Source organism: Oncorhynchus keta, chromosome 24, assembly GCF_023373465.1.
Source record: "Oncorhynchus keta strain PuntledgeMale-10-30-2019 chromosome 24, Oket_V2, whole genome shotgun sequence".
Lineage (NCBI taxonomy): Eukaryota > Metazoa > Chordata > Actinopteri > Salmoniformes > Salmonidae > Oncorhynchus > Oncorhynchus keta.
Genome location: NC_068444.1, coordinates 40,376,381 through 40,391,511, shown reverse-complemented (window position 1 = coordinate 40,391,511; position 15,131 = coordinate 40,376,381). Strand labels below are relative to the sequence as shown.

Genomic DNA, 15,131 nt, shown 5'->3' with positions numbered 1-15,131 from the left:
ATAATCACATAGCGTCTCAGCATAGGGATAGTTATCTAGGATAACCTCCCCCTTGTCTATGTAATTGTACTCGGTGTGTATGCAAAACTTATCCTAAAATCAGTACTACTCAGATTCTTTGAATATGCATGCAGGCCTGTCAGCAATACCACTCCACCTTAAATGCAACTACAACAGGAATAAGAATTATCTTAGTCAGTCAGTAACTTAGCTAACTAGCTAATGAAACACTAATGTAAATGTGCACAAGCTTCTTAAATCAGCCAAATTGTATAAAAACAGCCTATTGGCAGTAACATTAGGAGTGTCTTGTCAACTTTGTCACAAAGGCATCAATAATCTGTCAGGGGAACAAAGTAGTTTGACCACAACATTCAAATACACAGTAACTGGCTAGTCTTTAAAATATAGCTATGAATTATATAGCAGCTAGCTGACCCAAGATTTCGATGCATGCCTCCACACAGAAAAACAGGTAATCTGGATTTGCGTCATTCTTTTTTAAGGTTTTATTGGCAGACTACATCCCAAAAGGTGTATTGCTGCCACTACTGGGTTGGGTAAAGACAGAATAAAAAAATTGATTATTTAAAAAATATATTTTCTCTTCATCTAATGTACTCAGATCCTTACACAGGCTTTGGGGCCTGAAAGGGGGAAGCATCTTCAGACAGTATTCCTAGTATTCCCTGCAATATTTGAGTCATGAAATCCAAGAACCTTTTAGCTGCTTTCACAATGATTTCCAGTTTATTTTTTTGTATTTTTTTTTTGTAATGTACAATTAATCTATCTCTGCAATAAACGCAAAAAAGAAACAACCTTCTACACGACTGGTGTTTCAGGATCTCTCAACTGACTGACATCCACAGACTGTTGTGCATCCACTGCCATAGCGTCATCATCTCTACTCACTGCTTCGACAATTTTCACTGCCTCTGCGTAGGAGACCTTCTCGACAGCCCTGATCCTTCCTGCTTTGACCTTCTTCACTTTAACAGGGCACTCAGGGAACGTGATTCCCATCACAATTGCAACACCGTGCCTCCTCAGACTCTTCAACAATGGTATTCAGTTGGCCAGACTTTTTACATTTTACATACATTTTTTTTTTTACATAAGCTTGCACTGCATATCTCATATCCCAGCTTAAAATGGGCCAGGGGAAATTCTTCATCAAACATCAAGAATACAGAAAGGCTTTCCTCCTTCCCGTTCACAGTGCAGATTAAGTGACGTGAATAAGTGACGTGAATCAACCATTCCTTGCATGTTCATCTTAAACCATGAAGCCTCAGAATCCATCGAGATGCCAGATATGACACCATTTATCGGTGCCCTACTCCGAAAATCATAGCATGTCACTTCAGTTTGGCATGTTGTTATATATATATATATATATATATGTTCAACAAAAGACAATAATTTTTTAATTTGACAAAAAGGACAAATCAGTTGTAATCGCACTGTGGATGTATTGTACTTCATAATTGCATTGGGGGCATACTAATATTTCACTTAACAGCCTTACTTATGGATTGTGGATCAATTATCAGCCTACTCGGTGACACCCACAGAACACAATTGTGAAGAGAGTGCAGAGATATTACTGTTGTAGCTCATACTGCAGGACTTTGACTCTGGGAAATCACCTCACCTATTGTGCATATTGGACATTCATATTGCAATGTACAGTTGTGTTTTGGACTTACCCCATTTGTAAAGCTCTACATTGCATCATGAATGTTCAATACGCAAAATAACCTGAGTAGTGAAGTAATTTCCCACAGTTTAAGTCCTGCAATAAGAGCTATGACCCTAATATTTGTGTAAACTCTTCACTGTGAACATTTCATTGACCCAAGTTCCATAGCCAAGGCTGTAAAGTCATGGCCAAAAGTTTTGAGAATGACAAATATTAATTTTCCCAAAGTCTGTTGCCTCAGTTTGTATGATGGCAATTTGCATATACTCCAGAATGTTATGAAGAGTGATCAGATGAATTGCAATTAATTGCAAAGTCCCTCTTTGCCATGCAAATGAACCGAATCCCAAAAAACATTTCCACTGCATTTCAGCCCTGCCACAAAAGGACCAGCTGACATCATGTCAGTGATTCTCTCGTTAACACATGTGTGAGTGTTGACGAGGACAAGGCTGGAGATCACTCTGTCATGCTGATTGAGTTCGAATAACAGACTGGAAGCTTCAAAAGGAGGGTGGTGCTTGGAATCATTGTTCTTCCTCTGTCAATCATGGTTAACTGCAAGGAAACACGTGCCGTCATCGTTGCTTTGCACAAAAAGGGCTTCACAGGCAAAGATATTGCTGCCAGTAAGATTGCACCTAAATCAACCATTTATCGGATCATCAAGAACTTCACGAAGAGTGGTTAAATTGTTGTGAAGAAGGCTTCAGGGCGCCCAAGCGCCAGGACCGTCTCCTAAAGTTGATTCTGCTGCGGGATCGGGACACCACCAGTACAGAGCTTGCACAGGAATGGCAGCAGGCAGGTGTGAGTGCATCTGCACGCACAGTGAGGCAAAGACTTTTGGAGGATGGCCTGGTGTCAAGAAGGGCAGCAAAGAAGCCACTTCTCTCCAGGAAAAACATCAGGGACAGACTGATATTCTGCAAAAGGTACAGGGATTGGACTGCTGAGGACTGGGGTAAAGTTATTTTCTCTGATGAATCCCCTTTCCGATTGTTTGGGGCATCCGGAAAAAAGCTTGTCCGGAGAAGGCAAGTTGAGTGCTACCAACAGTCGTGTCATGCCAACAGTAAAGCATCCTGAGACCATTCATGTGTGGGGTTGCTTCTCAGTCAAGGGAGTGGGTTCACTCACAATTTTGTCTAAGAACACAGCCATGAATAAAGAATGGTATCAGCACATCCTCCGAGAGCAACTTCTCCCAACCATCCAGGAACAGTTTGATGACAAACAATGCCTTTTCCAGCATGATGGAGCACCTTGCCATAAGGCAAGATTGATAAGTGGCTCGGGGAACAAAACATCGATATTTTGGGTCCATGGCCAGGAAACTCCCCAGACCTTAATCCCATTGAGAACTTGTGGTCAATCCTCAAGAGGCAGGTAGACAAACAAAACCCCACAAATTCTGACCAACTCCAAGCACTGATTATGCAAGAATGGGCTGCCATCAGTCAGGATGTGGCCCAGAAGTTAATTGACAGAATGCCAGGGCGGATTGCAGAGGTCTTGAAAAAGATGGGTCAACACTGCAAATATTGACTTATTGCATCAACTTCATGTAATTGTCAATAAAAGACTTTGATACTTATGAAATGCTTGTAATTATACTTCAGTATTCCATAATAACATCTGACAAAAATATCTAAAGACACTGAAGCAGCAAACTTTGAAAATTAAAATTTGTGTTCATTCTCAAAACTTTTGGCCACGACTGTACAATGGATTCAGTCTGCCCCCAATGCAATTCTGAAGTCGAATACATCCACAGTGTGATTTCAACGGATTAAAATTTGAGTCAAATGAACCAATTGTTGACTTTATATAACAACATTCCAAACTTGTTAAGCATTATCCAGTTCAAATATGGCATGATTCCACTACTTGTATCTGTTTGCATCAGTTTCAATGCAGGTCTTTTATTTTGAAGGGGAACTGCAAATTCCACTATTGTGGCTAGCTTCAGATAGGTGGTGCAAAACTCGTCGAGCAATGCACTGTGACATTAATCAACCAATGGTGTGTTAGATGTTTGACCCCCCATTATAATATTGGACGAATAAATACTAATATTTAATATTAAAATATAAATATTTATTAAAGTTTGCGTAATTAGATAATACATAGATAAATAATTAAATACATACAGATATGTAGATACAGTACCAGTCAAACGTTTGGACACACCTACTCATTCAAGGGTTTTTCTTTATTTTTTACTATTTTCTACATTGTAGAATAATAGTGAAGACATCAAAACTATGAAATAACACACATGGAATCATGTCGTAACCAAAAATGTATTAAACAAATTCAAATATATTTTATATTTGAGATTCTTCAAGGTAGCCACCCTTTGCCTTGATGACCGCTTTGGCATCCAGCCAACACAACTGTGGGAAGCATTGGAATCAACATGGGCCAGCATTTTTGTGGAATGCTATTGGCACCTTGTAGAATCCATGCCCTGATGAATTGACGCTGTTCTGAGGGAAAAAGGGGGCGCAACTCAATATTAGGAAGGTGTTCCTAATGTTTTGTACAATCAATGTATATTTGACATTTGTATCTAAAAGCATATTTGAGAAATAATTCATCAAAGTTGGCATATACACATATTTATTTATGACATTTTGACATTTATGACATTTTGGCCTTACCCTTTAAGACTGTAATGTTTAATCCATAGACGCTACAAAGCAATGCTTGCTCTGTAATATGAGTAGTATTTTGATTTCAATATTATTCTTTTTACACCAATTTATGAATATAGAAAAATATAAACAGGAATATGAACAATGTACCGTTTTTAATTTGGCAAATGATTCAATATACTGTTGAACATTAATATACTCTAAAGGGCATATCAAAGTTCCAGAGAGGGATCTCTGCTAGTTTTAAAGTTAAGGCCCATTTTATACGGAGAAATTGGCATAATAGGCAATGTAACCAATCACAGCCTTCCTTTTACTTTGATCATTGCATTTCCTGAAAATCACCCGCAGAGAGCGGTGTTGTAGTACTCGATTCCAGGACTCGCGTCCCGATTTTCAAGACTTGTGACTTGACTTGGACTCGACCCTTGGTGACTCGAACTCACCTTCTCGTGACTTGCATTTGCACTTGGACTGGATAGGCTACTGTGCTAAGCAGAATATTAGCAGAAATGGTTGCGCAGAGCAGCGAGGGTTCTGTTCTCGAGCAGTGAGAAGGATGCGCCAAACCCGGCACACGCAGCCTACATCAGCTGGTGAGCTGAGGTGGAGCAAGCGATGATTATGGGCAGGCAGATTCCGCTCTGGCTCCACCTCTGATCATAGGCTACATATCATGCAAGCGACTCTCTTGCTTTCCCGTAACCACCAGTCACCAACCTACTATTAATTAATTAATTCAAATAAAATTATTTAACCTTTATTTAACTAGGCAAGTCAGTTAAGAACAAATTCTTATTTACGGCCAACACCGGCCAAACCCGGACGACGCTGGGCCAATTGTGCGCCGCCCTATGGGACTCCCAATCACGGCCGGTTGTGATACAGCCTGGAATCTAACCAGGGTTTCTGTAGTGACGCCTCTGGCACTGAGATTTTCAGTGAGGAATTAGTGTATATCACCAGTGATGTACTGTACCACTGTCAGAGGGATAGCTATTTGCTTCCACACGTTAATGATAACATACAGTATTATGCTAATGTTCAGAATGTCTCCCCTGTGTGGTCCTACTGATATAAGGCCACATATTGTAGGCCCACACACAAACTCAACTCTATTATCAGGATGCTTCCCTTCAATGGCCACAGCCCACAGAGAATGACTGCGATTTTCTTTTCCCACACGGGAATTTGTCTGTACCCTCCATGAAGGGCAATATCCAAATGCTGAGGCATAGAGAAACTGTTAAGCTTTACTAGTCCCTGACCTACCTCGTCTAGTGGAGCACAGAGTAAGAACGAATAAGCCATCAAACACAGAACCCCCAGGTGCGGACACACATGCACGCGCACAAATGCACGTGAACGCACACACACACACACACACACACACACACACACACACACCACAGTCTTGTATAACTAACCTTGTGGAGACACACAATTCAGTCCCATTCAAAATCCTATTTTCCCTAACCACTAAACCTAACCTTAACAATTAAACCTAACCTTAACCCTAAATCTAACCTTAACCCTAATTCTAACCCTTAACCACCTAGCAATAGCATTTCCCCTTGTGGGGACTAACAAAATGTCCCCAGTTGGTCAAATTTTTGTTTGTTTACTATAGTTAAACACGTCCACAACCACAGGGCACGATAACAATGCGTAGCTCAGCTATCTGTCTAGTGCCCAGAGAAGCAGGAAGAGAATGTGGTGAAATCTGCTGAAGCAATCTAACTAATGTATGCCATGGTGATGAAGGGGTTAAAACGTCAGCCATTCTAGGGAACGTGAGAGGGTAGGCATAAGGCGGCCAATTAATTAATCAATTAATAGTTGTTCTCGTTCTGACTAATTAAACACGCCCCCCACTGTCTGTACTGTGCCGCCGCTTTGCACACAAACTTGTGCACACGCAGACACACACACACACACACACACACACACACACACACAGGGGGAATCCAATGTGTGTTAACGAGGATGTTTTCCACCTTACCGATACTAACAGTCATGTCAAGTGGGAAATCCCAGTGACAGAAGCACATGTGTTTTCTGTTGGTGGTCAGTTTGATTTCCTCCGCTCTCTGATTCACACACCTAGTGACCCCACCTCTGGCTATAGAAGGAGGCCAGTTCTGATGGGGATATTGTTCCATAGAGATGGAGTCATTGTTTACGGACATGAGGCCACACCCTGATTACATGTTCTGGGCACTCAGAGCTAAGGGATACAGTGGAGAGAGGGGACAAAGTCAAAACAAAGCAGATCCCTCTTTGGATCTCTTTGGTACTTGCCCCAGCACTTAAAAAGGGGCTGTATCTCCATCTGAGCTTTCTCTGCATCCCAAGAGTACATGGAAATGCAAGAATAGACTCTATCCTTACCGCTTAGCTCTCAACTGACTCTCGAGTCGTACACTCTAACTGTGTGTGTGTGTGTGTGTGTGTGTGTGTGTGTGTGTGTGTGTGTGTGGAGCATAAGGCTGCAGTGTGTTTGGGAGGGGCTTTCCAATGTGTGTTAATGTGGTTTGTTAGAACTGGGTGTCAGAGCAGAATTATCTGCAAAGAGGGTGGTCTTGCCAGCTGTGCAAACTGCCTCTAAACTTCATGGGAGGTTTCAATGCCTCAGGACCCATTAAACTGAGTAGAAACATTGAGCCGAAGTAAGCTAAAATGATATTCAACACAAATTATTTACAAACACAAACGTATGCACATGCAAATTTTCATACACTTAGGTTGGAGTTATTAAAACTAGTTTTTCAACCACTCCACAAATTTCTTGTTTACAAAACTATAGTTTTGGCAAGTCGGTTAGGACATCTACTTTGTAGTCATTTTCCCAACAATTGTTTACAGACAGATTATTTCACTTATAATTCACTGTATCACAATTCCAGTGTGTCAGAAGTTTACATACACTAAGTTGACAGTGCCTTTAAATAGCTTGGAAAATTCCATAAAATTATGTCATGGCTTCTGATAGGCTAATTGACACCATTTGAGTCATTTGGAGGTGTACCTGTAGATGTATTTCAAGGCCTACCTTCAAACTCAGTGCCTCTTTGCTTGACATCATGGGAAAATCAAAAGAAATCAGCTTAGACCTCCACAAGTCTGGTTCATCCTTGGAGTAATTTCTAAACGGCTGAAGGTACCACGTTCATCTGTACAAACAATAGTACGCACGTATAAACACCATGGGAACACACAGCCGCCATACCGCTCACTAAGGAGACGCGTTCTGTCTCCTAGAGATGAACGTACTTTGGTGTGAAAAGTGCAAATCAATCCCAGTACAACAGCAAAGGACCTTGTGAAGATGCTGGAGGAAACGGGTACAAAGGTATAAATCCACAGTAAAACGAGTCCTATATCGACATAACCTGAAAGGCCGCTCAGCAAGGAAGAAGCCACTGCTCCAAAACCGCCATAAAAAGGCCAGACTACGGTTTGCTACTGCACATGGGGACAAAGATCGTACTTTTTGGAGTAATGTCCTCTGGTCTGATGAAACAAAAGTAGAACTGTTTGGCCATAATTACCATTGTTATGTTTGGAGGAAAAAGGGGGATGCTTGCAAGCTCCATCCCAACTGTGAAGCATGGGGGTGGCAGCATCATGCTGTGGGGGTGCTTTGCTGCAGGAGGGACTGGTGCACTTCACAAAATAGATGGCATCACGAGGCAGGAAAATTATGTGGATATATTGAAGCAACATCTCAAGACATCAGTCTTGTTAACCTCTTAGGTCGACCCAACACGCAGGCGTCCCATCTAGACATCTGGAAATGCAAATGCGCTACGCTAAATGCTAATAGCACTCGTTAAAACTCAAACGTTCATTAAAACACACATGCGGGGTACTGAATTAAAGCTACACTCGTTGTGAATCCAGCCAACAAGTCAGATTTTTTAAATGCTTTTCGGCAAAAGCATGAGAAGCTATTATCTGATAGCATGCAACACCCCAAAAGACCCACAGGGGACGTAAACAAAATAATTAGCATAGTCGGCGCTACACAAAATGCAGAAATAAAATATAAAACTTCATTACCTTTGACAATCTTCTTTGTTGGCACTCCTAGATGTCCCATAAACATCACTATTGGGTCTTTTTTCCGATTTAAATCGGTCCATATATAGCCTAGATATCGATCTATGAAGACTGTGTGATCGAAGGAAAAAAACAGCGTTTTATAACGCAACGTCATTTTTTTTAATTAAAAGAAAGTCGATGATAAACTTTCACAAAACACTTCGAAATACTTTTGTAATGCAACTATAGGTATTAGTAAACGTTAATAATCTATCAAATTGATCACGAGGCGATGTATATTCTATAGCTCTACGTCTTGAAATAATGTCCGGATAAATCTCAACCAAAATATCCGGTCGGAGACCGGAAGAAATGGGCTGTCTCTTCTTCGTTTGACCAAGAAACAAAGCCTAGGCAATTGACAAGACTGGTGACATCGTGTGGAAGCTGTAGGAATTGCAATCTCGTCACCAGGTAATGTGGCTTCCATTCCAAAATACATTCAAGTGGCGCATTGATATATTTTCCTATTTTCAGTGATCAGATTTTCCTGCGCTTTTCGATGAAACGCAGGTTCTGTTATAGTCACAGCCATGATTTAACCAGTTTTAGAAACGTCTGAGTGTCTTCTATCCACACATACTAATCATATGCATATACTATATTCCTGGCATGAGTAGCAGGGCGCTGAAATGTTGCGCAATTTTTAACAGAATGTTCGAAAAAGTAGGGGGTAGGATCAACAGGTTAAAGCTTGGTTGCAAATGGGTCTTCCAAATGGACAATGACCCGAAGCATACTTCCTAATTGTGGCAAAATGGCTTAAGGAGAACAAGTCTAGGTATTGGAGGGGCCATCACAAAGCCCTAACCTCAATCCCATAGGAAATGTGTGGGCAGAACTGAAAAGGCGTGTGTGAGAAAGTAGGCCTACAAACCTGACTCAGTTACACCAGCTCTGTCAGGAGGAATGGGCCAAAATTCACCCAACTGTGGGAAGCTTGTGGAAGGCTATCTGAAACGTTTGACCCAAGTTAAACAATTTAAAGGCAATGCTACCAAATACTAATTGAGTGTATGTAAACTTCTGTCCAACTGGGAATGTGGTGAAAGAAATAAAAGCTGAAATAAATAAATCTCTACTATTATTCTGACATTTCACATTCTTAAAATGAAGTAGTGATCCTAACTGACCTAAGACAGGGGATTTGTACTAGGATTACATTTTGAAACTGAAACTGAATTGAGAAACTGAGTTTAAATGTATTTGGCCAAGGTGTACGTACTTCAACTGTGTGTGTGTGTGTGTGTGTGTATACACATAATAGGTATCGGCTGATTGGGCTACATTCACATTGTCAAGAGTTTCGAAAGCCTTGAATACGCTCATGCATTGACTAGAAAGAGAGCAGTCATCCAGGAATTGCACTAAGGTCATCCAATTTCTCTCTCAGAATAGCATGTGTATGTGCGTGCATGTGTTCGTGTGTGTGTGTGTGTGTGTGTGTGTGTGTGTGTGTGTGTGTGTGTAATGCATGCATTATCACAGTAGAGAGATAACATCTCTCATATCTTCAGGACACCCATCCTTATAAACATGAATATCTCTTTGTTGTGTCCCAAAAAAGGGCCAAGTGCAGGCCTATTCATGTTTGTGGCAGATCTTTCCATAGCACAGTGCTTTCTGCAGGGTTCTGTCATGTGTTTGCCTGTCACAGCTCTGTAGTCGCTGTGTGTGCGGGAACGTGCGTACATGCTTGCATGTGTGTGAGAGTGTAGCGATGTCCTGGAGGTCTGTTGAACAGTGCTCTAATACTCTCTGTGGATTTTGATCAGTGAATAAATGCAGTATCTAGCTCATTTCCTGTGTCGAAGCCTAAATATGTTTTCCACTAATCCGATTCTGCAGCTCTGCTGTCTTTGGTCCACACACAAACACACTCCCTATCTCTTTCTCTCTCCATGCAGCTCTATCCAGTTATACTGAGTTTGCTTCATGTACCTATTACCTTTCAGAACTGCAGGTTTCAGCACTTTTAGTATTTATAGTTTGGACCTTGAGCTCATATCCCTTCTGTTGCACCGCATTTATGACGCGCTCTCCCCCCTTTGGTTCCTCTCTCCCTTTCTCCCTCCATATCTCTCCATCCCCACTGTTCTCTCCCTCCCTCTCTTCCCCTCAGAGCCAGACTGGGCTTCAGTGACTCTGGGTGTGTTTGTGTGCCAGGGCTGTTCCCTCCTCCACAGAGGCATCCCCCACATCAGCAGGGTCAAGTCTGTTCAGCAGGAGATATGGGACGCCTCAGAGGTTGAGGTCAGTAACCCCCTGCCATAGAGGGAAGCAGGAGAGCAAGATACTGGGACCATGTACATTATATTGTGTTGCATTACATTGGTACAAGTACATTTATTACATGTCACAACCTGATTTGAGATCAGATCTTGCCATCCAAGTTCTTAAGTCGGCTCATGTTAGAACAAGCCAAAAACTGACCCGCAGTCAGTTCCAGTAGTGTGTCTGATAGGGATGCGCAGGTCAGTTTATTCACCTGCATCCACCCGCAATTGCTTATATCACCTTCCGCAACCACCTGACTATATGTGATAAAGGGAACATCTGAGGCCCACACCTGACAGTAACCCACAAATATAGAAAATGTGCTGTACAGTTCCCTTTTTTCTCTTGAACATGTATGTGTATATGTTTTTCACAATTTCTGACATTTAATCCTAGTAAAAAAAGCCCTGTTTTAGGTCAGTTAGGTTCACCACTTTATTTTAAGAATGTGAAATGTCAGAATAATACTAGAGAATTATTTTTTTCAGCTTTTATTTCTTTCATCACATTTCCAGTGGGTCAGAAGTCAACATACACTCAATTAGTATTTGGTAGCATTGCCTTTAAATTGTTTAACTTGGGTTAATACATACTTTTAAATTCTATTATGTGAGCTAAACATTCTTTTTAAATAAAACATGTTTTGTTCTTAAAGTATGATTTTTGGAGATTACTAATATTACAGTCCCCACTACAACAACAAAATACTTAAATACATGTAATTTTGTACTGTAGAATTCCATTCATTCCTATGGAAGACTGCTCCTACTTGGGATTGCCAATATGGCTGACCGGTGGCTTCAAAGCCTTTCAATGGCCAGTACATAGCATCAGCAATCCAGGGTTTATATACATCATTGGTTGTCAATGCATTAATTGATTTGTATTAAAACCGAGAAACCTTTATTGTTCCGTCTGTCCTCAGCTAATGGCTGCCATGGGTAATGAACCAGCCAAAGCCAAGTATGAACAGAAGGTTCCAGCATTCTACTACAGACCCAAACACACAGACTGCAAGTAAGTCACCCACATGACTGAGTTATAATGATGTGCTGACAACGTCTGGTCCATTAGTATGTCGACACTTAGTGGTATACAAAGATATCACTGCTGTGTCAAGTGTTGTTACTCTAAAACGCTTACTGTTTCACACCCGTACTGAAATGTAACACGCAGCAGTACTTCTTCTTCCTTTGTGTGTGTGTGTGTGTTTGCATGTGTGGTGGTTGGTGTATGTGTGCACGTACGTCAGTGCGTTTGCCTGTGAAAGAAAGAGGGAGGGAGGGAGGGAGGGAGGGAGGGAGGGAGGGAGGGAGGGAGAGAGAGAGAGAGAAAAAGCGCGAGAGAGAGACGCAAAAGTGTGAATTGTGGTAACGGTTTTGACTTGAGGTTATTATTTATAGGGGTGCCAGGTATGTTGTGCCTACCAGAGAAAACATTGGTTTCTCCTTTTGGTTTGGGAGGGAATGAGTCCCATCTGGTCTGTCAAATCTACACCAATACAAAGGACTTATGTAAAAGTCAGGATGGAAATAAACTTTAAATGAACCCTTAAAACATTGGAAAGAACTTCAAAAACAACTATATTCTTTTGCGTGGGTTGTATTAGCAACATCAATGATTACACACCCATATAATAATATAACACAATGAGTTCTGGTTCCTCCAGAAATGTCCTGTACCTCGGGCCTAAAGAGTCCAGCCCGGTAAAGGAGTTCAGGGAACTCCAGTGACCTTTGTCACGCAATGTTTGTCCGTTCATTCAAGTGTAGCGTAAACCCAATATTAATCATACAAACAATATAACAATTATTTTACCACGGAACTTTAAAGAGTATCAACTCTTACTAAGTCCTCAACTACAACTAACTACATAAATCATCACAGTATACATCAAAACAAATGAAATACCGTATACAAAAAGGTTGTAGTCAGTCGGTCAGTCAGGCAATCCAATCCGCCAACAGATCTCCAGCGGAGAAAGGCCACGAAGAACAGAGAGGTGTAGTCCACGGACACAAAGAGTGGTCCGATCCTGGGTAAACTCTATTAGGCTACAAAACACACGGAATAGAGAAGCTTTGGGAAGTGAGGGTTGATCACATCCTCATTCACGTCTCCATCACAACCGTTTTTGCGCAGCTGATGCTGGCTATTTAATTGGGAATTAAAGGGAAAGCGCCCTATTGGAAGGAGAAGCACTGAGACGGTTCAGAAAAATTCAGGGCCTTCACACACCCCCTCCCTGGAAAAAGCAGACCATTGCACTGGAAGGCACATCTTGGTCAGGGAAACCGAGGAAGGTCTCCTCATCACTTTCCTCTACAAAAATATTCATGACTTTTTGGAGCTCACGATCCTCAGCTGAGGGGTCACAGGCCTTAAGGTGTGAGACTTCTGGGTCTGGGAATCCGAGAAAAGTCTCCTCACTTTCCTCTTCAAAGATATCCAGGACCCTGCGGCGCTCAATCGCCTCCAATTCCTCAGCCGAGGGGTAACAGGCCTTAAGGCGTGAGACATGGACAACGCGCATATCTTCACTTGTGTCCTCTTTCACCACTCGGTAGTTCAAAGGGCCCATCTGCTCCACAATCCTATATGGTCCTTGCCATTTAGGAGCGAGCTTGGCAGAGAAAAATTGTTCAGCTTTCGAGTAAGGATGCATGTATCATCTGTTCTTAACATAATTTTTCTTCTGTTTGAGTCGAGCCTGGATCATGTTCTTTGAGACGAGCTCTCAAGTCATGGAGATGGACTACCTGGTCATAGCAAGCAGCGTCTGGAGTAAGCTGCTGGGGCTGTAGCACCATATCCAAGGGTCCTCGGAGGGGACGACTTAGGTTCAGCTCTGCAGGTGTGACTCCAGTGGTCTCTTGCACAGCAGAATTCAGGGCAAATCGAAACTCGTGAAGGTGCTTGTCCCAGTGTTTGTGCTGGGTCCCTACATAGGAAGCAATCATTGTCTTAAAGGTTCGATTTACCCTCTCGGCAAGGTTGGTCTGTGGGTGATAGGCCGTGGTCAACTTCTGTCTCAGGTTCCATCTTTGGCAGGTCTCCTCAAAGAGATCAGAGACAAATTGGTAACCTCAATCAGACAGGATGTAATCAGGCACTCCCCAGCGAGTCAGGATCTCTTTCCTAAGGATGTTAGAGACGGTCCTTGCTGTGGCCTGACGCAGGGAAAAGAGCTCCACCCACTTTGAATAGTAATCAACAAAAACAAGCATGTACACATTCTGATTGGAGCTTCTAGGAAATGGACCCATCAAATCCACTCCTAACATTTCCTAAGATCAGGTAACCACCGTTTGCTGCAACTTGCCAGCAGGCTTTCTACCTTCTGGTTTGTACATTTGACAAACCTGACAGTTTCGGATGTGTGACCTCACATCCATGTTGTGGCCAGTACAGTATCGCTTGCAACCACTTGTAGGATTTGAACCTGCCCAAATGACCAGCTAATGGGTCTTCATGGAAATGTTGAAGCAGTTGTAGGTGTAGAGTTTCAGGTATGTACAATTGGTAGAGGGTTCTGTGAGGTAGTTGTACAACACGGTAGACTTGGTCTTCCATGATGGTCAGCTTTGTGGTAGGATTGACCATCTTTTCTCCATCTTCCAGGATAGTCTGGTACAAAGCCTGTACTTCTGGATCATCCTGTTGGGCTTTCCATATGGCCTCATCAGAGATGGGAAAGTCCGTTTTGGGCAAGTCTCGACTGCTTGACAGGACAGTAGCACATGTAAGATGAGGGCCACCGTTGCCACAAGCAGGAGCTCTGGATAAGGCATCTGGAACAGTGTTGTATTTTCCTTTCCTGTATTCTACTGCAAAGGTGAACTCTTGTAACCGTAGAGCCCATCTTATGAGTCTGGTACTTGGTTTGTTGGTCTTGAACACCCACACAAGGGAGGAATGGTCAGAGACCACAGTGAAGTGTCTTCCCTCCAGGTAGTACCTCCACTTTTCCAAAGCCCAGACAACTGCAAGGCACTCTTGCTCAGTTGTGGAGTAGTTCCGTTCTGCTCCATTCAATGTCCGACTGGCGAACGCTAGCACCTCTTCAGTGCCAAGTCCAACATCACTTGCATCAGTGTAAACAACAAAAAGGGCAATCAAAGTTGGGATGACCTAAAATGGGAGGTGTGACGAGGTGTCGTTTCAGGGTTTCAAAGGAGGTCTGGCACTCTGCCGTCCATTGGAATTTCGCTCCTTTTCGCTTCAACGCTTTGAGGGGTTCTGCCACCTGGGAGAAGTTCGACACAAACCGATGGTACCATCCAGCCATACCAAGGAACCGTTGAAGGGCCTTGAGTGTGGTTGGCACAGGGAAGTCTTGTACAGCCTTTTTCTTTTCAGGATCCACATGAATACCGTCAAAAGAC

The 15,131-nt window shown here is 42.4% G+C and overlaps 1 protein-coding gene across 3 annotated transcripts in view; it reads left to right on the top strand.

Annotated features, from left to right (window-relative positions):
• Positions 1-15,131, top strand: part of LOC118357543 (arf-GAP with dual PH domain-containing protein 1-like) — a 48,651-nt gene that overhangs the window by 14,841 nt on the left and 18,679 nt on the right. For 2 of the 3 annotated variants that reach the window (XM_035734738.2, XM_035734739.2), the window contains exons 2-3: positions 10,592-10,722; positions 11,672-11,763. In XM_035734738.2, coding sequence (XP_035590631.1) covers positions 10,592-10,722; positions 11,672-11,763 — 223 coding nt within the window. The remainder of the gene's footprint in view (positions 1-10,591; positions 10,723-11,671; positions 11,764-15,131) is intronic. The other variant, XM_035734740.2, reaches the window with a different exon arrangement.